Genomic DNA, 26,965 nt, shown 5'->3' with positions numbered 1-26,965 from the left:
TGGAATGTATTATAGCAGAAAGTAAAAAATATTTTTATTTTTTCAAAATTGTCTGTATTTTTTAGCTATAGTGCGCTATATGTGGGAAAAAAAGGACATACATTTTATTTGGGTACAGCGTCGCACAACCGCGCAATTGTCAGATAAATTAACGCAGTGCCGTATCGCAAAAAGTTGCCTGGTGATGAAGGGGGGTATATCTTCTGGAGGTCAAGTGGTTAAAAAAGAAAACAAATTTAGCCACCACACCAAAGTCTAGTAATCTCCCAATATATATATATTTATATATTTTAAATATATTTCAGAGGAGGAAGGGCATTCCGTGTATTCACTAATTAGCCCAAATCAGATACCTATTCCAAAATGGCGGAAGTAGTGCAGCCTGTGATGACGTATGTGGCGGCCGCCTGATCACGCTCCCGGAAGAGCAGCCTCAGGAGGAGAGGGCTGGATACGGGAGCTGTCATGTCACCGGTCCGTAGAATGTGGTCACATATAAAACAACGTGCGCGGGTCGGAGCTGTGCGGGAGATCTGTAGGCAGTACCCGTTGCTGTGCTTCATTCTGCTCACTCTGTCCCTGTCTACCCTCCTACTGCTCAGGTAACGGGCTCCTTCCTGGGATGTGTTCCCTCCCTCCACATACTGCTCTATGTATCCTACTTCTGTCAGCCCATCAGACTGGCTCTTTACCTATGTCATTGTCTAGTAGGGATGAGCTCCGGCGTGTTCGCATGGCGCACGTGCCGAGCCCGCCAGGAAGTCGGCACGGGGCAGCGCTAATCACAAGCAGTGAGACATTTCCCGATGTGCGGCTGCAGAGATCGGGAAATGTCTCCCTGCCTGTGATTAGCGCTGCGCCGTGCCGACTTCCTGGCGGGCTCGGCACGTGCGCCATGCGAACACGCCGGAGCTCATCCTTATTGTCTAGTTACTGCAGCGTTGGCAAGTATCCCGGTATAATGTGTGCAGAGAACTTCCAAAGAGACACACTCTCGTCCTCTCAACCACAAATCCGCACTTGTGCGGTGCGCTCTCTCATCCACACGTGCGCGAAACACTCTCTCATCCACACGTGCGCGAAACACTCTCTCATCCACACGTGCGCGAAACACTCTCTCATCCACACGTGCGCGAAACACTCTCTCATCCGCACGTGCGCGGAACGCTCTCTCATCCACAAATCCACACGTGCGCGAAACACTCTCATCCGCACGTGCGCGGAACGCTCTCTCATCCACAAATCCACACGTGCGTGGAACGCTCTCTCATCCACACGTGCGCGGAGCGCCCTCTCATCTACGTGTGCGGAGCGCTCTCATGCACACGTCTGCGGATCGCTCTCATCCATATGTGTGCGCTCTCATCCCAAAATCCACACGCGCGGAGTGCTCTCTCGTCCACAAATCCACATGTGCTCGGAGTACTCCCCCATCCGCTTGTGCGCGGAGCGCCTTCTCATCCACAAATCCACATGTGTGCGGAGCGCTCTCATCCACAAAGCCACACATGCACGGAGCGCTCTCTCGCCCACAAATCCACACATGCGCGGAGTGCTCGTCCACAAATTCGCACATGCACAGAGCGCTTGTTCGTCCACAAATCCACACGTGCGGAGCGCTCTCTCATCCACAAATCCACACAGACGCGGATGTGCGGAGCGCTCTCTCATCCACAAATCCACATAAATGCGCGGAACGCTCTCTCATCCACAAAACGACACATGCGCGGAGCGCTCTCTCGTCCACGGAACAACACATGCGCAGAGCGCTCTCTCGTCCACGGAACGACACATGCGCGGAGCGCTCTCTCTTTCAAAAATCCACACATGCGTGGAGCGCTCTCTCGTCCACAAAGCCACACGTGCGCAGAGCGCTCTTTTGCCCACACATGCACGGAACGCTTTATTGTGCACAAGTCCGCACATGCGCGGAGCGCTTTCTCGTCCACAAATCCACACATGCTCTGAGCGCACTCGTCCACAAATGCGCGGAGCTCTCTCTCATCCATAAATCCACACATGCGCGGAGCGCTCTCTCATCCATAAATCCACACATGCGCGGTGCGCTCTCTCTCGTCCACAAATCCACACATGCGCAGAGCGCTCCCTCGTCTACAAACCCACAAATGCGCGGAGACGCTCTCTCGTCCATAAATCCACATATGCGAGGAGCGCTCTCTCATCCATAAAGCCACACATGCGTGGAGCGCTCTCTCATCCACAAATCCACACATACGCGGAGCGCTCTCTCGTCTACAAATCCACAAATGCGCGGAAGCGCTCTCTCGTCCATAAATCCACATATGCGCGGAGCGCTTTCTCATCCATAAAGCCACACATGCGCGGAGCGCTCTCTTGTCCACAAATCCACACATGCGCGGATCGCTCTCTCGTCTACAAATCCACAAATGCGCGGAGGCGCTCTCTCATCCATAAATCCACGTATGCGCGGAGCGCTCTCTCATCCATAAAGCCACACATGCACGGAGCGCTCTCTTGTCCACAAATCCACACATGCGCGGAGCGCTCTCTTGTCCACAAATTCACACATGCGCGGAGCGCTCTCTTGTCTACAAATCCACAAATGCGCGGAAGCGCTCTCTCGTCCATAAATCCACATATGCACGGAGCGCTCTCTCATCCATAAAGCCACACATGCGCGGAGCGCTCTCTTGTCCACAAATCCACACATGCGCGGAGCGCTCTCTTGTCCACAAATCCACACATGCGCGGAGTGCTCTCTTGTCCACAAATCCACACATGCGCGGAGCGCTCTCTTGTCCACAAATCCACACATGCGCGGAGCGCTCTCTTGTCCACAAATCCACACGTGCGCGGTGCGCTCTCTTGTCTACAAATCCACAAATGCGCGGAAGAGCTCTCTCATCCATAAAGCCACACATGCGTGGATCGCTCTCATCCACACATGCACGGAACGCTTTATTGTGCGCAAGTCCGCACATGCTCTCATCCACAAATCTTGACCTAAACAGAGAGCTCTCTCGTGCACAAATCTTGACAAGAACAGAGCGCTCTCTCGTCCACATATGCACGGGTCGCTCTTGCCCACAAATGTGCAGAGCGTTCTCTCGTCCACAAATCCGCACATGTGCAGAGCACTCTTCCTTGTTCACAAATCTGCACATGCGCAGTGCGTTCTCTCCCTTGTCCACAAATCTGCACATACTCAGTGGGGTTGATTTACTAAAACTGGAGAGTGCAAAAACTGGTGCAGCTGTGCATGGTAGCCAATCAGCTTCTAACTTCAGCTTGTTCGATTAAACTTTGACAAAAAAAAAAAAAAAAAACCTAAAAGCTGATTTGTGTCTGTGCAGAGCTGCATCAGAAAATCCACTTGGAAGTACAGTCGCTGTAGATCTGAGGGGTATATCTGAAATATGGGGAAGAACTGCTGATTTCTATCATCCAATCATGTGCAACCTAAAATTCTGTTTTTCATTTTCCTTGCATGCCCCCCTCAGATCTACAGTGACTGCACTTGCAACGCAAAGTGGATTTGCCTTTAGTAAATAACCCCCATTGTGTTCTTCTTTGTCCGCAAATACACAGTGGGGTTTATTTACTAAAGCTGGGAGTGCAAAATCAGTCAATCTTCTGCATTGAGACCAATCAGCTTCTAACCTCAGCTTAAACAAGCTTTGGCAATAAAACCTGGAAGCTGATTGGTTTCTATGCAGAAGTGTGGCTGATTTTGCCCTCTCTAACTTTAGTAAATAAACCCCAGTGTACTCTTCCTTGTCCACAAATAAACAGTGTGCTCTCCCTCAATCCTTAAATCTGCACATGTGCAGTGCACTTTCTTTGATCCTAAAATTCACACATATGTAGTGCTCTGCCCCTCATCCTCAAATCTGCACATGTGCAGTGTGCTTTCCCTCATCCATCAGAGTCCTTGAGCACAATACTGCAGTGACAGGGGTGGGGGAGAGTGCATTGTGCATGTGTGGATTTTTGGACAAGTATTACAGCATCTCTATGCTCTTTTCTGTGATGAATGAGGAAGATATCTTTCCTAGGTTTTATTCAGGATCACTCACAATGCTGTTTTTTTTGGCCAGGCTTTGTGGAAGACATTTGTAGCAAGCTTAGTTTCTCTATGCTGTACCATGATTTGTAAACTACTTGGGCCCCTTGGCTGCATGGAAAATTTTATTAGAAGCGGTAACAATCCATTCAGTCAAAGTGGTTATTCTTGTTCTTCACTGTGTAACAGGCCTTTTTTGTACCTTTCGGTGACCTTTTTTTCTTTATCGTACATCATGGGACACAGGGCCTTAAGTAATTACTTAATGGGTTATGGGCCACCTTCAGACGATGGACACTGGTATACCCAATACAAAAAGTTCACTCCCCTGTATAACCCCTCCTCCTTCCAGGATCACATCAGTTTTTTCGCCAGTGTCGGTCACGAGTGAAGATGTGCTCTGAGGAGCTCCAGGAGGGATTCATGCTGGATTTAAATTACTCCATAGACCGGATCCACCCAAGCCACTGAGGCCACAGGATGGTACCCAGGCCTCGCATAGAAGAACAAAGTTTTGCCTGTATGCCTCTCTTTTGAGGGCTGGACCCCAGGAACCAGGATTCTTTTTGGTCATGCTACATTACCTAAAGTTGCTCCTGAGGGGTGCTATACAGGTCCAAAGGAGTGGAACCCCTATTATAGGGACCCGGTCTTTGAAGGTTTACTAGCGCTGCCCGCCGTGATGGGTGAAGTTTGGATCTGTCTGTTTTCAGCAGTATCCTGCAGCGAGGATAAGGTAAGGGAAGAAGCTTAGGAACTGTAAAAAGTCCACCTATGCCTTTTTTCTCCAATGAAAAACATTGTAATGCCTTAAAATCTCCACTAGAGGGAGTAAAGATACACATACCTTGGTACGTTAATTCTCAGCAGCTCTGTGTCCAGCTACAACAGCGTGTGTGTCCCAGATGCCAGGAGGGGGTTCTTAATTGAACAAGGTGTTCCTCTCCCCCAATTGGGGAAACGAAGGGGCTTGGGGTACAGCATATTATTATGTACTATGGCTCCGGCTGAAACAGAATATTAAGCTTCAACTGCTAAGTAAATTCCCCCCCCCCGTAGCCTGGAGGGGGGTTCTTAATTGAACAAGGTGTTCCTCTCCCCCCAATTGGGGAAACGAAGGGGCTTGGGGTACAGCATATTATTATGTACTATGGCTCCGGCTGAAACAGAATATTAAGCTTCAACTGCTAAGTAAATCCCCCCCCCCCCCCAGAAGGGGTGCAGGGCGGCTTCTTTATTGCCATAATGACATTTTAGTATGTTTTTACCTGCCTTTTAGATAAAGCCTTGTTGCGCCCCATGTAATGTGGAAACCTGCCAAGAGCGCCAGATGGCGGTTGCAGCCTCCTCTCCTTTGGGTCTGCATTACAGACCTGAATGCCATGCCGTCCGCGCATGGGCTAAGGTTCATTTGAAAAAAGGATGGTGGGTCACTGAAAGGGGCATGGCCTAAGGTAGGCGGCGCCGTGTGCGGGACTCAGCGTCCACGTGGAGCACACGCTGGGACGCTAATCAGGCTCACACCTGAAGTTTCTTTTAAAACAGACGCTCTTATAACAGAAGGTCTCTATCAGAGCAGCTGAAGAGAAGAAGTCTGTCACACAGAAGCACTGGGGCACGTAAGGGGTGTATACAGGCATTTCCAGTACAGGAAATACATTGTTGCTCAACATCAAGCTGATCTTTATGGTGCCATTGTTATTGCTAGACTATTGCTCAGCAAGTAGTATATTTTACTAGAATGCCTCTGCTTTTGTGCTTAGCACTATGGCTTCCAGAATTACCACAAAGGTACCAAAAATTCCACCCCCAGGCGCTGGGAACTCCAGTCATGCCTCCACACTGTCATCCTCTCCAGAGGTAACAGATATGGCAAGCCAGGGTGAGTCATTTGAACCAGGTCGTGGTGCAACTGCTTTTCACACTTCAGCATCTGTATACGTGACTGAAGATGCATTTTCCTCCGCCCTGCAGGGCTTAGAAGGAAGATTAGCGGCTTTAATCGCATCCTCCATCCAAATGGATAGGAAGCGTGCTAGATCCCCCTCCCCCACCTCAAACCCCTTACCAAGGGAACAGTGGGTACAGGATGAGGTATTACCCTCAGGCGATCATGTGGAAAAAAAAGCTGATTATTTCTCTACGGAGGAAACTACAGTTGATGAACCTTTTTCAACCTCATAATCTGAGAGATTGATTGTACAAACTCTTACGGAGATGGTTCGTTCCACTTTCATGCTACCCCTAACAGAGTCAGTTGAAAGTTTGGTTTCTTCCTTGGGTTCTTTAAAACCTTTACAGTCTTTTCATGCGTTTCTGGTCCTTGCATTACTAGAAAAGCTTATTTATGTTGAATGGGATCACCTGGATAAGCATTTTCTCCCTCCAAAGAGATTTACAGTTCTGTATCCCATGGAGGAGAAATTCACCAAAAGATGGAATGTACCAGCAGTTGACGCTGCGATTTCCAGTGTGAATAAAAGTTTAACTTGTCCGGTAGACAATGCACAAATGCATAAAGATCCAACAGATAAAAAGTTGGAATTCCTGTTAAAATCCTCTTTTTTTGGCAGGGGCCATTACTCAGCCTGCAGTCGCTGCAATAGGCATCTGTCAGTCCCTAAAGGTCCAGTTCAAAGAGGCCCTTAAGGAGGTCCCTGCACAACAGGCCCGTGAGTTGGCCGAACTACCATAGGCGCTATGTTTTGCCATAGATGCTATGAAAGACTCTATTCACCAGGCGTCCCGCCTTGCGCTTGTGCTAGTATACATATGTAGGATCCTTTGGTTAAAAAATTGGTCAGCTGAAGCACCTTGCAAAAGGCTTCTGACTAGTTTCCCTTTTCATGGGGAGCAACTACTTGGGGATGATTTGGATAAATACATCCAAACTATTTTCTAGTGGGAAGAGTACTCTTTTGCCAGTCAAAAGAAAGTATAAACGTCCTTCATTTAAACTGACTTTTTCTCCTGCGCCAGGGGCATCCACCTCTAGGCATTGGCGACGGCCTCCGCCATCAGACTCTAGAGGAAAACCTCAGGGTCAGGCCCAGGCACAAAAGAAGACCTGGGGCCGGAAATCTGCAAAGCAGAATACTAAAGCGTTATCATGAAGAGGCGCCCCCTCTTGCCAGAGTGGGGGGAAGACTTCTGCAATACTCAGAAGTCTGGCAAAAGGAAATCCAGGACAGATGGGTCATCTCCACTGTGTCTCTAGGATACAAACTAGAATTTCAGGAGTTTTCACCATCTCGTTTTCTGAGATTAAACGTTCCCAAAGATCCAGTGAAAAGGCAATCTCTGTTTCAAGCATTAGACCGATTTTTGGCTCAGGGGGTGATCATACAGATCCCCACAGAAGAGCAAGGTTTGGGGTTTTATTCAAACCTGTTTACGGTACCAAAACCAAATGGAGGTGTCAGACCCATTCTAGATCTAAAGAATCTAAATCAGTTCCTGAAAATCCACTACTTTTGCATGGAGTTGATAAGGTCAGTATTTTCTATCCTACAAGGAAGAGAACTTCTGGTGTCCACCGACTTTAGGGATGCATATCTGCATGTCCATATATTTCTCACTCACCAAAGGTTTCTGCGATTCGAAGTAGAACAGCAGCACATTCAGTTTGTAGACTTGCTCTTCCAGCTAGCTACAGCACCCCGGGTGTTCACAAAAGTGCTGGCCCCACCTCTAGCCTGGTTAAGGGCACAGGGCATAACAGTCTATTGCTAATAGACCAGTCAGTAGCTCGCTTGGAGCAAAGTGTATGCATTACAACCAGTTACCTGGAAAGTCTGGGTTGGATTCTCAACCTAGAGAAGTCTTCCTTAAAACTGCTAAAAAAGCTGGATTATCTGGGCTTGATCATAGACACAGCCCAGAAAAAGGTGTTCTTGCCTCCGGCAAAAAATCAACTCCATACGAGAGCTGGTGTGGATGGTCAGGTCAAAAGTAGATCCCTCAATTTGCCTTTGCATGAGGTTGTTAGGATAGATGGTGGCTTTGTTGGAAGCAGTCCCCTATGCCCAGTTCCATTCAAGACTGTTGCAAAACAGTATCCTGTCTGCTTGGAACAAAATGATCCAAGCTTTGGACTTGCCAATGCGGCTGTCCCCAAGAGTGTCCCAAAGCCTCAGCTGGTGGTTACTAACCCAGAATCTGCTGAAAGGAAAATCCTTCAGACCAATTATCTGGAAAGTAGGCTAGAGAGCAGTATTAAAGAAGACGACTGTCCAGGGACAGTGGTCAAGAACCGAAAGAGCCTTGCCCATCAACATCCTAGAGATTCGGGCAGTGCGTATGGCTCTGAAGGCCTGGACTTCCAGGTTAAGGGATTGTCCTGTCAGGATCCTATCCGAAAATGCCACAACTGTGCCCTATATCATTCACCAAGGGGACACCAAGAGTCTCTCAGCGCAGAGAGAGGTGAACCATAGTCTAACTTGGGCAGAAAGGAATGTTCCGTGCCTACCGGGAGTAGGGAATTGGCAGGCGGGCTACTTAAGTCGCCAGCAGTTATTCCCGGGGGAATGGTCTCTTCACCCTGACATTTTTCGGGCTGTTTGCCAAAGATGGGGACTTCGGATGTAGATCTTCTTCTAGCGTCCAGATTCAGCATGAACTAAGTCAACTTAGTGAACTTAGTCAACTAAGTGCAATCTTGAAACACCCAATACGAGGACAATATGCGACCGGTCTAAACTATGTGGCATGTTCACCAATGCCAGGAGCCTGGCGGACAAGATGGGTGAACTAGAGATACTGTTGTACAAGGAGGATTTGGATTTTGTGGGAATTTCAGAGACCTGGTTCAACAGCTCTCATGATTGGCTGGCAAACATTCAAGGGTATACCCTATACCGCAAGGATAGAGAGGGTAAAAAAGGGGGAGGGGTATGCCTATATATCAAGAATAATGTACAAGTGAATGTGAGAGATGACATCACTGAGGGGGCTAGGGAGGAGGTGGAATCTTTATGGGTAGAGCTCCAAAGGGATGAAGCTAAGGGGAAAATAATACTGGGAGTATGCTATAGGCCCCCTAACCTGAGGGAGGAAGTGGAGACGGATCTCCTATCACAAATTGGATTAGCAGCAAGGATGGGAAGTGTTATCATAATGGGGGATTTTAATTATCCAGACATAGACTGGGCGGAGGGAACCGCGCATTCATTTAAGGCTCGCCAGTTCCTTAATGTCTTGCAGGACAATTTTATGGGTCAGATGGTAGACGCACCAACTAGAAATAAAACATTACTAGATCTACTGATTACCAACAATACAGACCTGATAACAGATGTGGAAATACGGGGTAATTTAGGTAACAGCGATCACAGGTCAATTAGTTTCAGTATAAATCACACAAATAGGAGACATGAAGGGAACACAAAGACACTGAATTTCAAAAGAGCCAACTTCCCTAAACTACAAACCTTGCTAAAAGGCATAAATTGGGATAAAATATTAGGAACAAAGAATACGGAGGAGAGATGGGTTTGCTTTAAGAGCATATTAAATAAGGGCATTAGCCAATGTATCCCATTGGGTAATAAATTTAAAAGAGCGAACAAACATCCTGGATGGCTTAACTCCAATGTAAAAATGCATATAAAAGCAAAGGAGAAGGCCTTCAAAAAATACAAGGTTGAGGGATCATCCACAGCATTCAGAATTTATAAAGAATGCAATAAGAAATGTAAGGGTGCAATTAGGATGGCTAAGATAGAACATGAAAGACACATAGCGGAGGAGAGCAAAAAAAATCCCAAGAAATTCTTTAAGTATCTTCTCCTCCATTCAAGCATGGTTAACAGAGGACGGAATTAAAATTAGACTTGAGAAACTTAACATTAATAAATCACCGGGACCAGATGGCTTGCATCCGAGGGTACTTAGGGAACTCAGTCAGGTGATTGCCAGACCGTTGTTCCTAATTTTTACAGACAGTCTATTGACTGGAATGGTTCCAGCTGATTGGAGAAAAGCCAATGTAGCACCAATATTTAAAAAGGGCCCAAAAAACATCCCTGGGAATTACAGACCAGTTAGCCTAACATCAATAGTATGTAAACTCTTGGAGGGGATGATAAGGGACTATATACAAGATTTTAGTAATAAGAATGATATCATTAGCAGTAATCAGCATGGATTCATGAAGAATCGTTCTTGCCAAACCAATCTATTAACCTTCTATGAGGAGGTGAGTTGCCATCTAGATAAAGGAAGGCCCGTAGACGTGGTGTATCTGGATTTTGCAAAAGCATTTGACACAGTTCCCCATAAAAGTTTACTGTACAAAATAAGGTGCGTTGGCATGGACCATAGGGTGAGTACATGGATTGAAAACTGGCTACAAGGGCGTGTTCAGAGGGTGGTGATAAATGGGGAGTACTCAGAATGGTCAGGGGTGGGTAGTGGGGTCCCCCAGGGTTCTGTGCTGGGACCAATCCTATTTAATTTGTTCATAAACGACCTGGAGGATGGGATAAACAGTTCCATCTCTGTATTTGCAGACGATACTAAGCTAAGCAGGGCAATAACTTCTCCGCAGGATGTGGAAACATTGCAAAAAGACCTGAACAAATTAATGGGGTGGGCGACTACATGGCAAATGAGGTTCAATGTAGAAAAATGTAAAATAATGCATTTGGGTGGCAAAAATATGAATGCAATCTATACACTGGGGGGAGAACCTCTGGGGGAATCTAGGATGGAAAAGGACTTGGGGGTCCTAGTGGATGATAGGCTCAGCAATGGCATGCAATGCCAAGCTGCTGTTAATAAAGCAAACAGAATATTGGCATGCATTAAAAGGGGGATCAACTGCAGAGATAAAACGATAATTCTCCCGCTCTACAAGACTCTGGTCCGGCCGCACCTGGAGTATGCTGTCCAGTTCTGGGCACCAGTCCTCAGGAGGGACGTACTGGAAATGGAGCGAGTACAAAGAAGGGCAACAAAGCTAATAAAGGGTCTGGAGGATCTTAGTTATGAGGAAAGGTTGCGAGCACTGAGCTTATTCTCTCTGGAGAAGAGACGCTTGAGAGGGGATATGATTTCAATTTATAAATACTGTACTGGTGACCCCACAATAGGGATAAAACTTTTTCGCAGAAGAGAGTTTAATAAGACTCGTGGCCACTCATTACAATTAGAAGAAAAGAGGTTTAACCTTAAACTACGTAGAGGGTTCTTTACTGTAAGAGCGGCAAGGATGTGGAATTCCCTTCCACAGGCGGTGGTCTCAGCGGGGAGCATTGATAGCTTCAAGAAACTATTAGATAATCACCTGAATGACCGCAATATACAGGGATATGTAATGTAATACTGACACATAATCACACACATAGGTTGGACTTGATGGACTTGTGTCTTTTTTCAACCTCACCTACTATGTAACTATGTAACTTTGTCCAGGACAAGGGATCCACTCGAATGCGGAACAGATGCGTTGGTGACCCCGTGGGATCAGTTCTCACTAATCTATGCATTCCCCCCTATTCAGTTGCTGCCACTACTTCTTTGCAGGATCAAGCTGGAAAGAAAGCCGGTAATTCTGGCAGCACCAGCATGGCCCAGAAGGCCATGGTATGCAGAAATCGTAAAGATGGCAGTGGAGGATCCATGGTCCCTTCCACTAAGGCCAGACCTGCTCTCACAGGGGCCGATATTCCAACCTACTTTACGAACGTTAAATTTAACGGCCTGGCTATTGAAACCCACATTCTGAAAAAACGTGGGCTTTCCGGGTCAGTTGTCTCTACTTTGATTAATGCAAGGAAGCCAGCTTCCAGAACTCTATATATTATAAAGTCTGGGGGGCTTATGTTTCCTGGTATGAATCCAAGGGTTGGCACCCTCGGAGATATATCATAGGCAGAATTCTTGCCTTTCTACAATTAGGCGTAGAGATGAAATTGGCCTTGAGTACTATTAAGGGCCAAGTCTCAGCCTTATCAATCTTATTTCAAAGACCGCTTGCTACGCATTCTTTAGTCCTGGTTTTTATGCAAGGGGTGATGCGGATTAATCCACCAGTTAAATCACCTTTGAGCCCTTGGGACTTGAACTTAGTTTTGTCATTGTTACACAAACAGCCATTTGAACCGATACAGCATATTCCCTTATCCTTCTGACAAGGAAGCTGGTGTTCTTGGTTGCTATATCCTCAGCAAGGAGCGTTTCGGAATTGGCTGCTCTTTCGTGTAAAGAGCCATATTTGATTATTCATGAGAACAGAGTGATGTTATGCCCTCGTCCAGACTTTTTACCAAAAGTGGTTTTAGGTTTTCACCTGAACCAAGATATTGTCATGCCATCGTTTTTTCCAAAACCATGTTCCAAGGTAAGAGAAGTCACTACATTGTCTTGATGTGGTGAGAGCAGTGAAAATCTTTTTAAAGACAAATGCTCAGATTAGAAAGACTGATGTCTAATTTATTCTGCCAGAGGGTCCTAAGAAAGGACAGGCAGCGTCGAAATCCACTGTCGCTAAGTGCATTCTGCAGGTTATATTTCAAACTTATAATTTAAGGGGTAAGATTCCCCATTTTCAAGTTAAGGCACACTCTACCAGGGCGGTTAGTGCTTCTTGGGCAGTGCATCACCGGGCCTCCATGGCTCAGATCTGTAAGGCCGCAACTTGGTCTTCGGTGCATACATTCACAACATTTTATCAGGTGGATGTAAGGAGGTATGAGGATATTGCCTTTGGGCGCAGTGTGCTGCAGGCAGCAGTATAAGTCCCCAAGTCTCGAGGTACCCTGGGGGTTGTGTCTCCCTCCCCTCAAGTAGCATTGCTATGGGAAGTCCCATTAAGTAATTACTTAAGGGTCTGTGTCCCATGATGTATGATAAAGAAAATAGGATTTTTATAACAGCTTACCTATACAATCCTTTTCTTGGAGTACATCACGGGACACAGAGGTCCCGCCCCTCTTTTGGGATTTAAGTATATTTTTTTACTACAAAAACTGATGTGCTCCTGGAAGGAGAAGGGGTTATATAGGGGAGTCAACTTCCTGTATTGGGTATACCAATGTCAACACCTAAAGGTGGCCCATAACCCATTAAGTAATTACTTAAGGCTCTGTTTCCCATGATGTACTCCAAGAAAAGGATTTTATAGGTAAGCTGTTATAGAAATCCTATTTTTTTGTAACAATGTATAGTGGTGTTAAAGAGGAAGTAAACCCTGATGGGTTTTACTTCCTCTTTGTTTCTCTGCAAAGGTAAAGCATATGCTTTGCATAGTAGCCCATTATGTTTCACTTACCTGAAACCGAAGCCTGCGATATCACCGCTGTCCCCTCTTCCGCGATGCGTCCATCTTCCTTCCAGGTATCGTGGCTCCGGCGCTGTGATTGGCCGGAGCCGCGATGACGTCACTCCCGCGCATGTGCGCTGGAGCGCCAGTCACGGCACAATCTCCTTTAGAAATGATACTAAAGACTCTCTAAAGGAGTCTAAAGTGCGCCTGCGTCGTTGTCTACGGCGCATGCGCCCTAGACATCGGCAATCGCCTTTTTTGTAAATATCCACTAAACCGTGGAGGTTTGGGAGATATTTCGAGCACCTACAGGTAAGCCTTAATCTAGGCTTACCTGTAGGTAAAAGTGGTTGTAACGGGTTTACAACCACTTTAACATGCTAGCAAAAGCGTACATATTTGGCTTATTAGATTGGATCTGCAGTGGAAAAGTTGGGACAGTATTGGTAGACCCGTTACCAATGTATAAGCTTTCTTCATGTAGAAGAATACATTATGGGGGTTATTTACTAAAGGCAAATCCACTTTGCACTACAAGTGCACTTGGATCTGAGGGGGACAGCATTTTTGCTTGTACATGATTGGATAATAAAATCAGCAGAGCTCTCCCTCATTTCAGATCTTCCCCTCAGATTTACAGAGACTGCACTTCCAAGTGCCCTTGTAGTGCAAAGTGAATTTGCCTTTCGTAAATAACCCCTTCATTGTTTTAAAATGAAATTCAGTGTATAGGTGTTATAAATGGATGAGTGTGTTTTTGTTGGTTTTTAGTAGAGAACACACTCTATTTCTGTTTATGTTCACTTAGGACATTGAACCCTCTGTTTGTCCTGTTGACCAATGGCAGGAGGACAGAACATTATGTGGAGTTCAAAAAAAAAGAGTTGTTCCTGAAACAGGAATGGAGGGTAAATCTCTATAATAGGGAGAGCTGTTACGACAGCTGTCTTATGAGGTATGGTGAAGGGAGTGAGGAAAGCGGGGCCATTGTTTTGTTGAGTATGATGAAAGAAGTGACCATCAGTACTAAGTCTGCATTCACACCTGAGCGTTTCTTTGGTGGTTTTTTTTTGCATATTTTTATGCATGAATTTGGTGCCTTTTTATGTGCGACTCGTGTGTTTGTACACAGCGTTTTTGAGCTTTACATATCTTTTCTAATGCCGACCCAATCTCCAGCAGCGGAAGCTCTGCAGAGGACACAGCCGACAACGGCTGTGAAATCAATGGGGAGTGACGTCACCCATAGAGTTACTATGGGGCTTCCGTTGTCGGCTGTGTCCTCTGCACCCACCTCCACAGTGAAGCATGGGATCGGGTCTGATCAACTTCAGAAAAGATATGTATACTGATTTCTTCTTTACAGGGTTAGATAGGCTAATGTTAGGTCGTTGATGTCTGTAGATGCAGGGATTTTAGTGTTAAGGTGGACTTCTCCTTTAAGGTTAGGTTTATTTATTTTATTTTTTGTTAGTGTTAAGGTCTTCAACACTACTACTACTTCTATGGCCTCTTGCACATGATACTCCTGTTTGAGCATCTACTTTTTCAGAAGTTTTTTTTGGTACATAGTTGTGCATTTTCACGCATGCATTTTCGCGTATATGCATCTGCGCATTTTCACTTAAATGCGCGGGAACTTATTCTTGCGTTCTCTTTCTGCACAATATGTAAATTAGCATTTGCGTGCATGAGGCATAAATTACTGACCAAAAAGCTGATTTTTCTATTTATTTTTAATTTTTTTACTGAAGAATGCATGGCGCTTGTTTACGTGCCTGTGTGCATAGGCACATTACAATTAATGGGCTGTATTTTAGCTCAGCAAAAAAGCTGCAGTGTACAAGAGGCCTAATAATAATAATAATAATAATAAATGTAAAATAAATACACAAATAAAAATAACCATAAATAAATACAATAAATATTGTATTTGAGCTACCAAAAAAGCTCCAGAACTTTTTTGAGCCTCAGGCTGTTGGCTTCAGGTGACTTGGAGTGGAGATGTGAACCATCTCCATAGAGAATAATAGATTTTTTTTCTTTCTCCTCCAGTGTTTTGGCGCTTCAAACTACAAAACGCTGAGGTATGAATGGGGCCTTACAGTGTGCAGTACAGAGGCCATGGGACGGCTGTAGGTGAAAAAGCAGTCATTGGGGTACAGTTGTGGATGTACAATGGAGAGATATAAACTGGGGTGCATGTTTTTGGCAATGAACTATACACTGTGAAATGAATAATTCTGTCATGGAGCATGGCAATGCTAAAAAGAAGCAGCGAGACAGATTGTGCAACAGATTTATTGCAAGGGTTACGGCTTGAGTCATAACTGCCTTGTTTGGCTGTTCTGAAGTTGCAATAAGACGTAGTGAAACCATCCCCTGATTACTTCCTAATTGTGCGTCTGTTAAGGCTGCATTCACACCTGAGCGTTTTCAGCTCATGAAACACAAGCAAAATCCCATTCATTTCAATGGCACCTGTTCACATCTGAGCGTTTTGTCACTTGAAGCAAAACGCCTGAAAAATGCCCTAAGCTCAAAAAAAGAACATGAGCTTCTTTCGGGCAGATTACAGGCGTTTTTCTGCCTTTTACATTGGTGACCTGAACAAAAACATGGTAAAAACTGCAAAATCACACGACTTTGAAACGCTCAGGTGTGAATGCAGCCTTAAGCCGCGTACACAAGATCGGATTTTCCAACAGGAAATGTGTGATGACAGGCTGTTGGCGGACAATCCGACCGTCTGTACGCTCCATCGGACAATTGTTGTCGGATTTTCCGCAGATGAATGTTGGATGACAGGTTTTAAAATTTTCTGTGGACAAATGTCTGTTGTTGGATTTTCCGAGCGTGTGTACACAAGTCCGTCGGACAAAAGTCCAAAGTGCAAACATGCATGCTCAGAAGCAAGGACGAGCCAGAAGCGGACGGTCTTGTAAACTAGCGTTCGTAATGGAGAATTAACATTCGTGACGTGGCAGATTATGAGATCTCTCAATGCAGCGCATATTCTCTTCTTCTTTAATGTGATAATAATGAAGTTGCTTTGCTGGTGATACTGATGGAGTTATTGCAAAGGAATTATCTGGTAGTTTTTAAGATAAAAGATACAACTATGTTGGTGTCCCTTATTAATTTTACATTGTATTTTTTAAAATGTAACTGCCTACTCCCAAACTCATTTGAAGTAAAACACATAGCCAAGTATTATGCTACTCATTTTTTTTATTGTGCATTAAAAAAGAAAACAAATAAAATTAGACATGATATCTGCCAATAGAACATAACCAAAAACTGCATTATATGCATCCAAAAATATAGAAAATATATCAAATCATTAATATTCAACCAAAAAATAAAGTAAAAGGCTCATACATGTGTCCTGCGTCTTAATATAGGGGGTCAAAAATGCGTTGGTGAAAGTAGGGGTCCGTCATCCGGAGATAATTCCGAAAATCATCCGGATTATTCTCCTGGAGCTCCCGCAGCAAAGGCATATGACATAATTGGTCACGATTAATAAAGCAACCAATTTTTTGTCCAAGAACTCTTCCTCCTCCTCCTGTTCCTGGACTGGACTTGTGTCAAAGCAATAGCTCCAATAATAAATAACAAGTTATCTCCTCTGATTCCACAACATGGCTGGTTGACAAACGGCCGTTCAGAAACAAACTGAAAAGGGAATGGAAATCAACACTCACCAAACTTCTACTAACACGAAATTAGCAGAAGGAGCCCATAGGGTGGCGATAAAGAGCTGAAAAACCACGTAGTACGTCACTACGTTCGTGTTTGTTTGCCGACAATTCCTTGCCATTTGTATGCAAGACAAAAACCAGGCACACGCCTTCGGACGGAGGTTTTGTCTGCAGAAAATCCGATCGTGTGTACGAGGCTTTAGAGTGAAAATCTGTCTCATCTTCAGTAATAGATCCGTCCAAGACCTTTCAAATCTGTTGCAGTTAGCTGCCCAGAAATACAGACGTAAGGGCTTTTGCAGAGACTTTGCTAAGTGCGAGGCAGTCTGCATTTGTGTTGCTAATTGCTTGATTAATGTCCCCCAGGGGAATTTATGAGATGACATTCAGGGGCCCCTTTATAAAATAACTACCATTTGTCTAACAGCACTGGGCCAACTCTGATGCTGAAATGTCACTTTGTTTCTTCAATTTGCTTACATTACCAGAGCAGATAGGGATCTGGCATAATAAATGAGAGTGCGGTGGAGTAGGTCATTGCTCATAATGATTTATGCTGCATATACATAGTGACATAGTACAGAAAAGATTTAAACAGTGGCAAAGATGTATTTGTGACAACTAAACTGACCGAACCGCAGCTTTATCGATATTGATGTAAGTCAATAGTGGTTGGATGAGAGTCAAGATTAGCGCAGGGACGGAAAGTATTCAGACCCCCTTAAATTTATATTGCAGCCATTTGCTAAAATCATTTAAGTTCATTTTTTTTCCTCATTAATGTACACACAGCACCCCATATTGACAGAAAAACACACAATTGTTGACATTTTTGCAGATTTATTAAAAAAGAAAAACTGAAATATCACATGGTCCTAAGTTTTCAGACCCTTTGCTCAGTATCTAGTAGAAGCACCCTTTTGATCTAATACAGCCATGAGTCTTTTTGGGAAAGGTGCAACAAGTTTTTCACACCTGGATTTGGGGATCCTCTGCCATTCCTCCTTGCAGATCCTCTCCAGTTCTGTCAGATTGGATGGTGAACGTTGGTGTACAGCCATTTTTAGGTCTCTCCAGAGATGCTCAATTGGGTTTAAGTCAGGGCTCTGGCTGGGCCATTCAAGAACAGTCACAGAGTTGTTGTGAAGCCACTCCTTCGTTATTTTAGCTGTGTGCTTAGGGTCATTGTCTTGTTGGAAGGTAAACCTTCGGCCCAGTCTGAGGTCCTGAGCACTCTGGAGAAGGTTTTCGTCCAGGATATCCCTGTACTTGGATGCATTCATCTTTCCCTCAATTGCAACCAGTCGTCCTGTCCCTGCAGCTGAAAAACACCCACACAACATGATGCTGCCACCACCATGCTTCACTGTTGGGACTGTATTGGACAGGTGATGAGCAGTGCCTGGTTTTCTCCACACATACCACTTAGAATTAAGGCCAAAAAGTTCTATCTTGGTCTCATCAGACCATCTTATTTCTCACCATCTTGGTGTCCTTCAGGTGTTTTTTTTTTTTAGCAAACTCCATGCGGGCTTTCATGTGTCTTGCACTGAGGAGAGGCTTCCGTCGGGCTACTCTGCCATAAAGCCCCCGACTGGTGGAGGGCTGCAGTGATGGTTGACTTTCTACAACTTTCTCCCATCTCCCGACTGCATCTCTGGAGCTCAGCCACAGTGATCTTTGAGTTCTTCTTTACCTCTCTCACCAAGGCTCTTCTCCCCTGATAGCTCAGTTTGGCCGGATGGCCGGCTATAGGAAGGGTTCTGGTCGTCCCAAACGTCTTCCATTTAAGGATTATGGAGGCCACTGTGCTCTTAGGAACCTTAAGTGCAGCAGAATTTTTTTGTAACCTTGGCCAGATCTGTTCCTTGCCACAATTCTGTCTCTGAGCTCTTCAGGCAGTTCCTTTGACTCATGATTCTCATTTGCTCTGACATGCACTGTGAGCTGTAAGGTCTTATATAGACAGGTGTGTGGCCTTCCTAATCAAGTCCAATCAGTATAATCAAACATAGCTGGACTCAAATGAAGGTGTAGAACCATCTCAAGGATGACCAGAAGAAATGGACAGCACCTGAGTTAAATATATGAGTGTCACAGCAAAGGGTCTGAATACTTAGGACCATGTGATATTTCAGTTTTTCTTTTTTAATAAATCTGCAAAAATGTCAACAATTCTGTGTTTTTCTGTCAATATGGGGTGCTGTGTGTACATTAATGGGGAAAAAAATGAACTTAAATGATTTTAGCAAATGGCTGCAATATAACAAAGAGTAAAAAATTTAAGGGGGTCTGAATACTTTCCGTCCCCACTGTACCTTATTGTATAAATACATTGCAATTTTAGCACTTTATTTTTGCTTATTTGCATAATTTTGTATCCATATATAATAACTTGTCTTGCACATTGTTGCATTTATGCACTCTACTTGCTTTTCATTTAGTAGGCTAATATCATTTATTTAACCATTTCAGCCCCGGAAGAATTTACCCCCCTCCTGACCAGGCAATTTTTTGCGATGCGGCACTGCTTCGCTTTAACTGACAATTGAGCGGTCGTGCGACGTTGTACCCAAACAAAATTTATGTCCTTTTTTCCCACAAATAGAGCTTTCTTTTGGTGTATTTGATCACCTACAGTTTTTTATTTTGTTGCTCTATAAACAAAAAAAGAGCGACAATTTTGAAAAAAAACACAATATTTTGTACTTTTTGCTATAATACATATCCCCAAAAAAAAAAAAAAAAAAAAATCTTCATTAGTTTAAGCCGATATGTATTCTTCGACATATTTTTGGTAAAAGAAAATCGCAATAAGTGTATATTGATTGGTTTGCGCAAAAGTTATAGCATCTACAAAATAGGGAATAGATTTATGGTATTTTTATATATTATTTTTTTTTACTAGTAATGGAGGTGATCTGCGATTTGCAGCATTGTGACGGACACATCGGACACTTTTTTGGGGCCAATTACATTTATACAGCGATCAGAGCTAAAAATAGCCACTGATTGCTGTATAAATGTCACTGGCAGGGAAGGGGTTAACACTAGGGGGTGATCAAGGGGTTAAATGTGTGTCCTAGATGTGTTCTGTGGGGGAAATGTGGCTGACTAGAGAAGAGAGATCGTTTTTCCTACTTAGTAGGAACACACGATCTGTCTCCTCTCCCCTGACAGAACCTGGATTTGTGTGTTTACACACTCAGATCTCAGTTCTCGCTTTGTCACGAGCGATCGTGGGTGCCCGGTGGGCATCAGCTCCGGGTACACGCTGCGGTCACGCGTGCCTGCTATAGCATCTTAAAGAGCTGACGTACAGCTACGACGGCTCATGCAGGGGAGCCATCCTGCCGCAGTGTAACTGCGGCGGCTGGTTGGTAAGGGGTTAATTTTTATCTTTCATAATTTATACAGTATTGATTTTCACATCTTTTTGCACTTCAGCTATTGGGGTTTTGTTTGCACACTGTTTTTTAATTTGTAGTATTTACACAATAAGGTATATAATTATTTACAAGATTATATATATGTTGTAGAATACTGTGAACCTGTGCTAACCTTGACTCTCATCCAACCCTTACATAGCGACATGACTGATGTTGGATAATATTATAAGACATGATCAAACTCTCTCCTGAATAATAAGAGGCCCAAAACAATAGGAGCGTACCTTGCCGGGGGGGCAGTAAAGCCTCCCCCTCCTTGCTAAGCACCTTTTCCCCCATGTTGGTGCAGACAAGGGTCTCATCGCTACAGAAGGATCTGGGGGGATTTAATGAAATCTGGATGCCCTCATTAGACTAAGGTGGATCCCCAGATATCTATCTGTCCCTCCCACCTACATGAATGAATATGAAATACATACTACCTATTGTTACTCGCAAAAACGAAAAAGAAAATAAAACATCCACACCACATAAAAAGTCTTTAATTCAACCACTTAAAGTGGATGTAAACCCAATGTCATCCTTTCTAAACTACTGCCATAGGAGTTATCTATAAGGATATTCATAGCTCCTGCATGTATCTTTACCTGTCAAATGTCTCCCCTCTGTCTGTTATGAGACCCGAAAAACTGCAGATTCTGTGGGTGGGTCTGTTGTCTGGAGCTCGGTGGGTGGAGTCGTGATGTCAGTAGACTCCCCGCCCTCCTCTACACTCCTTGTCAACATGCATTTTCTCCTGTGTATTTCTAACACTGAACTTCTGCTATGATCTCTAACATCCAGTGAAAAGACAGGAAAGTAACCACATGACTTCAGCATGCCAAATCATTCTGAGGTGTGGAACATCCAATCCTTGCAGAGCTGCTGAAGAAAGGAGTGGGGGAGGGAATGAAAAAATACTGCATGTCTCTTAGGCTAGTGCACAAGATGTAAATCACCTGTCACTCACAGCAAGGGGGAGGATTTGACAAAGTTTTTCTCAGTTTGTCGAGATTTATTTCACTGAACAATAAAAAGGGATTGCTCAGAGATGGATTAACTCTGTGTGGCAAGACTGGGCTCAAATGATAGGAAATCTTATACTCTACAGTATGATATAAAAAAAAAAAAAATTCGGGTTTACATCCACTTTAAATACTAGTTTATTTATACCATTTCGTTATCATTTTTCAGTTCTATTTGCTGTTTTTCAGCTTGATTTGATAGTCTGACTGATGATTACTCTGTTATGCAACACTGTACCCAAATAAATGTTATAAACAAGCTGTGTTTACATGTTTGATCCCTGTGATGGACCATTATAGTGATCACAAGGCACAAAACCATTCGGATTGGCCCTGTGCCATTTATGATGCAAGCTGTCTTTTACCAGGTACTCCAGGAAAAAGAATTTACAAGTATACATAACAAAACAGTGTTGCGCTTCCTAAATAACTACCAATAAATCCTTAAAGAGAATAGATGATTAACTTGCAATAAAGCAAGATACTGAGTGCACAATCAAATATTCATGTTCCCTGACTGGGAATAGTGAAAAATACACAATAATGAAATATACGCGTTCCCTATATGGGAACAATAGACAATGAAGATAAAGTCCACACACTCAAAAAAAAAAAAAAAAGAATTGAATAAAAATAAGAATCCAAATGCACAAAAATAATCCTCAGAGTCTTCTGCACAAAAATGCAGAACACACCACTAGTGCATAAACGTTGAAAATGCAAGTGCTCTCCTCCACCTCAATATCCTAGCCGCTCACCTCACGTTCTGACCCGTTTCACCAGAAGGTCAGAAAAAGCAGGTTCCCTGAGATGGATACCAGCCAGTATAGATTCTCTGAATGGGTTCCGGAGACCTATTTGTTTTAGAAAAAAACATTTTCCATGTGTGTTATGCCTCGTTTATAAAAGAGGGGCTGGCAGTGAAACACATTTTTGTTGTAACAACCGCTTTAAATGTCCGCTTTAAACTGCCACAGTTGCACAAATATATACCTGTGTTTGAGTTAACAGATGACGGCTGGATTCTGATAAGGTACTGTGGTCGATTCCCCTGGTTGCTTTATCTTTTTTGCAGCTCTATTGTTTTCTCAGAATTCCGTGATGAAGCATATCAAAATTGTGCTGTAGTGCAAGTGCATAAATGTGAATCCAACCCCAGAGTTTTTTTTGGTTGTTTTCTTTTGTATGAAGTCATTTTCATGTTCTAACAAAACCTTGGCATTGTGTGCTTTCTAATGGCCTGTACACACGATTCGAATATCGTACGAAAACGGTCATCTGAGGAAGGATCGTACGATATTCGGATCGTGTGTACACTACTTTCGACAGCCGATCACGACCGTTCATCTGATATTATTCGATTGGACATACACAAAGATTTTCCTGGTACGATTCCAGATCGTACGATTTTCGTTCAGTCGGTATAGTTGTCATCAGAAAATACAATACAAATACATTACAACACATGACATCACTTCTGATTGTTTTTTTTTGTCTGTTGTATGAGAATTTTAGTGACTTTATTTAGCTATTCAATATCTACTTGCGAGAATGGTCGTACGATCAGTCATACAATATTCGGAACGTGTGTTCGAGGCATTAGGCTTCATTCACACTTGTACAACTGCAGCTTTGGATGGGTGTGACTTGTCCCTCTGCAAAGTCGGACCCACTGCATGTAAAACAATCAGGTACGACGTTCATGCAACTTTTGAGGGTTAACATTCAAGTCTGTGGCCCCCAAGTTGCACGAAAGTCTAACCAAAGTAGTGTGTGAGCTACTTTTAAGTCGAAATTACTTTACTTCACCCATATATGCATCGTTAGCATTGGAAAACGCAGGGTACGAATTGTCATGTGACTTTGATGTGCGACTTGTCGCATAAGTGTGAATGGGCTGCAAATCATTAGATCAAATTAATGAGGCATTAAAACTCATATCCTTTACAGCCAAGGAAGCTGCCATTTTCGCCTCTGTTTGCTCTGCTCTTGCCATGGTGTTGCACATGTGATCAGTTATGACGGCAGCCATTTGATTGCTTGACAGTTCAGTTGAGAGCACAAGCAATTGTGACAGCCACCATTCTCGGCATACCTTGAATGTAACTTTTGGGAAACATTTAGATCAATGGGTTTAGTTTTAAATCAACTTTTCTAAGTTACCTCTGTATACTTACATTTTGTTTCATTTTTGTTTTTCCAGATATCTTCACATTCTTATGATCTTCTGGTCTTTCCTTGCTGGAGTTGTTACGTTATACTGTTCACTGGAACCAGATTCCCTCCTACCTAATATTCTATTTAATATCAAATACAAACCAAAGGTATGTAATTTGGAGAATTGAGCTGCTTTGATTTTAAAAAACGTTTTGGTGCAAAAAAATAAAGATTGCTTATTAATTATGGGAAGTAGTATTTTTTTTTGTATTTTCTAAATAAACAGTATACAACTTAATATAATAGTTGCTTTACGAAAATAAGTAACTAGTCCTTATATTAAAAAGTGTCACTATTTAGATTGTAAGCTGTCATGAGCAGGGCCCACCCAACCCTCGTGTATGGAACTGTATTGTAACCTTGCTATCTTTTTTGTGAAGGGTTACACAAACCGTTTGCGTATATCTTATGTCATAATAACCTTTGGGGGCTTGGATCACAAAAGTTAGTCAATACAGTTAAAGGTGCCCTTTGATCAAACTTAAAGTATAACTAAAGGCAAATCTTTTTTTTTTAGTTTTGGATAGAGTGGAGAAGGATTAGAACACCTGCCAGTTTTGATTGCTGTCTGTGCCTCCGTTAAGGAGTTTCACCCCCGCTATTGGTTCAGTTTACCATTATCATTGAAAGTGAAAGTAAGAGAAGTTACCCACATTTTGGGTTGTCCCCAGAAAAGTAATAGAGGGGAAATCTTCCAGTGTGTACACTGGTTCTGGTGATCTGGGGGGTCCCCAAGGAATTCCCTTGATTTACAGGGATTTCCTCTCACTTCCTTTTTGGCTATGGGACAGAAAGTGAAGGGAAATCTCTGCAATGGGACACTGATGGCGAAAAGAAATCTGACTGGTTATAACCCTCCCTTACTCTATCCAAAATGAAAAAAAAAAGTTTTGCCTATACAGTGAGGGAAAAAGTATTTGATCCCCTGCTGATTTTGTATGTTTGCCCACTAACAAAGAAATGATCAGTCTATAATTTTAATGGTAGGTTTATTTTAACATTGAAAGACAGAATAACAACAAAAATATCCAGAAAATCGCATTTCAAAAAAGATAAAAAATTGATTTGCATTTTAATGAGTGAATCCAGTATTTGATCCCCTATCAATCAGCAAGATTTCTGGCTCCCAGGTGTCTTTTATACAGGTAGAATGCTACCTGCATGGTGCTCCTAATCACAGCTTGTTACCTGTATAAGCCTAGGTTCACATTGGAGCAATTTGTCATGTGATTTGAGAGATCAAATCGCATGACAAGTCGCAGCCTATTGGAGGCAATGACACTGTTCCAATCAGTGAGACACCAATTTTGCGACGCCGCACCGATTTGCAAAAGTAGTTCCTGTACTACTTTTGCCGATTTCAAGTGCGACTTCAATAGACATCTTTGCATGAAGCCACACAGATGTCTTTCAAGTAGCACCTGAAATTGCGCTGACTTTGCTAGTTTGAAATTGCGCTACTTCAAGTGAAGTGGGCGTGATTTCAAAGTAGCATCAATGTGAACCAGGGCTAAAAGACACCATAGAAGCAATCAATCAGATTCCAATCTCTCCACCATGGCCAAGACCAAAGAGCAAAAAAAGGAAGATTAAGGTCTGGTGTGACCCCTCTGACACCTCCATCCCTAATAGTGCACAAAAAAACAAGAAAAATAGCCCTGGGACTTTAGATGAGGTGAGAGAGGTTTAGCCAATGTCCACAGTGAACACTAAGACAAAATCAATTTATTCATTTCAAAATGTTATGTAACGGAGCGGTAACAACAATGAGCCGCCCAAGGATTTCAAGGACAAGATTGTAGACCTACACAAGGCTGGAATGGGCTACAAAAACATCGCCAAGCAGCTTGGTGAGAGGGTGACAACAGTTGGTGCGATTATTTGCAAATGGAAGAAACACAAAATAACTGTCAATCTCCCTCGGTCTGGGGCTCCATGCAAGATCTCACCTCGTGGAGTTTCAATGATCATGAGGACGGTGAGGAATCAGCTCAGAACTACACGGGGGAAACTTTTCTATGATCTCAAGGCAGCTGGGACCATAGTTCCCAAGAAAACAATTGGCAACACACTACGCCATGAAGGACTAAAATCCTGCAGTGCTCGCAAGGTCCCTCTGCTCAAAAAAGCACATGTACAGGCCCGTCCTAAGTTTGCTAATGAACATCTGAATGATTCAAAGGAGAGATGGGTGAAAGTGTTGTGGATCCAGTGAAAGTGTTGTGGTCAGATGAGACCAAAATTGAGCTCTTTGGCATCAACTCAACTCGCCGTGTTTGGAGGAGGAGGAATGCTGCCTATGACCCCAAGAACACCATCCCAACCGTCAAAAATTGAGGTGGAGACATGCTTTGGGGGTGTTTTTCTGCTAAGGGGACATGTACCGTCAAGTCTTGGATGAGAACCTCCTTCCCTCAGCCAGGGCATTGAAAATGGGTCATGGATAGGTATTGCAGCATGATGACCCACAACACACGGCCAAGGCAACAAAGGAGTGGCTCAAGAAGAAGCACATTAAGGTCATAGCAAATCTCCAGATCTTAATCCCATAGAAAATATGTGTAGGGAGCTGAAGGTTTGAGTTACCAAACGTCAGCCTCGAAACCTTAATGACTTGGAGAGGATCTGCAAAGAGGAGTGGGACAAAATCCCTCCTGAGATGTGTGCAAACCTGGTGGCCAACTACAAGAAATGTCTGACCTCTGTGATTGCCAACAAGGATTTTGCCACCAAGTACTAAGTCATGTTTTGTAAAAGGGTCAAATACTAATTTCACTCATTAACCGCTAGCCGACCAGCCGCTGCAGTTATACTGCAGCAGGTTGGCATGGCTGCACAAATCGCCATATACGTCGCTCCTTTAAGACGTCATAGCAGACACACGCGCGATGTCCGCCGGGTACCCGCGATCGCTCGGGACAGAACGAGAACGGGGGTGTGTGTGTGTGTGTGTAAAAACACAAATCCCGATTTTCTCAGGGGAGAGGAGACAGATTGTGTGTTCATACTAAGTAGGAACACCGATCGGTCTCCTCCCCTAGTCAGTCCCATCCCCCCTACAGTTAGAACACACAGTGAGGGAACACAGTTAACCCCCTTGATCGCCCCCTAGTGTTAACCCCTTTCCTGCCAGTGACATTTATACAGTAATCAGTTATTATAGCTCAGTAATATAGCTATTTTTAGCTCTGATCGCTGTAAAAATGTCAATAGTGGCAAAAGTGTCCCATCATCTGTCCGCCGCAATGTCACAGTCCTGATAAAAATGGCAGTTCGCC

At 43.7% G+C, this 26,965-nt stretch overlaps 1 protein-coding gene across 2 annotated transcripts in view; it reads left to right on the top strand.

Annotated features, from left to right (window-relative positions):
- Positions 1-397: 397 nt before the first annotated feature.
- The window catches only part of SNX14 (sorting nexin 14), a 135,430-nt gene continuing 108,862 nt past the window's right edge, over positions 398-26,965 (top strand). For both annotated transcript variants that reach the window (XM_073626895.1, XM_073626894.1), the window contains exons 1-2: positions 398-602; positions 23,674-23,794. In XM_073626895.1, coding sequence (XP_073482996.1) covers positions 466-602; positions 23,674-23,794 — 258 coding nt within the window. In that variant the 5' untranslated portion in view covers positions 398-465. The remainder of the gene's footprint in view (positions 603-23,673; positions 23,795-26,965) is intronic.

The sequence above is a fragment of the Aquarana catesbeiana genome, linkage group LG04, assembly GCF_042186555.1.
Source record: "Aquarana catesbeiana isolate 2022-GZ linkage group LG04, ASM4218655v1, whole genome shotgun sequence".
NCBI lineage: Eukaryota > Metazoa > Chordata > Amphibia > Anura > Ranidae > Aquarana > Aquarana catesbeiana.
The sequence above is the reverse complement of the archived record's forward strand: the minus strand, read 5'-3'. Positions and strand labels throughout refer to the sequence as shown.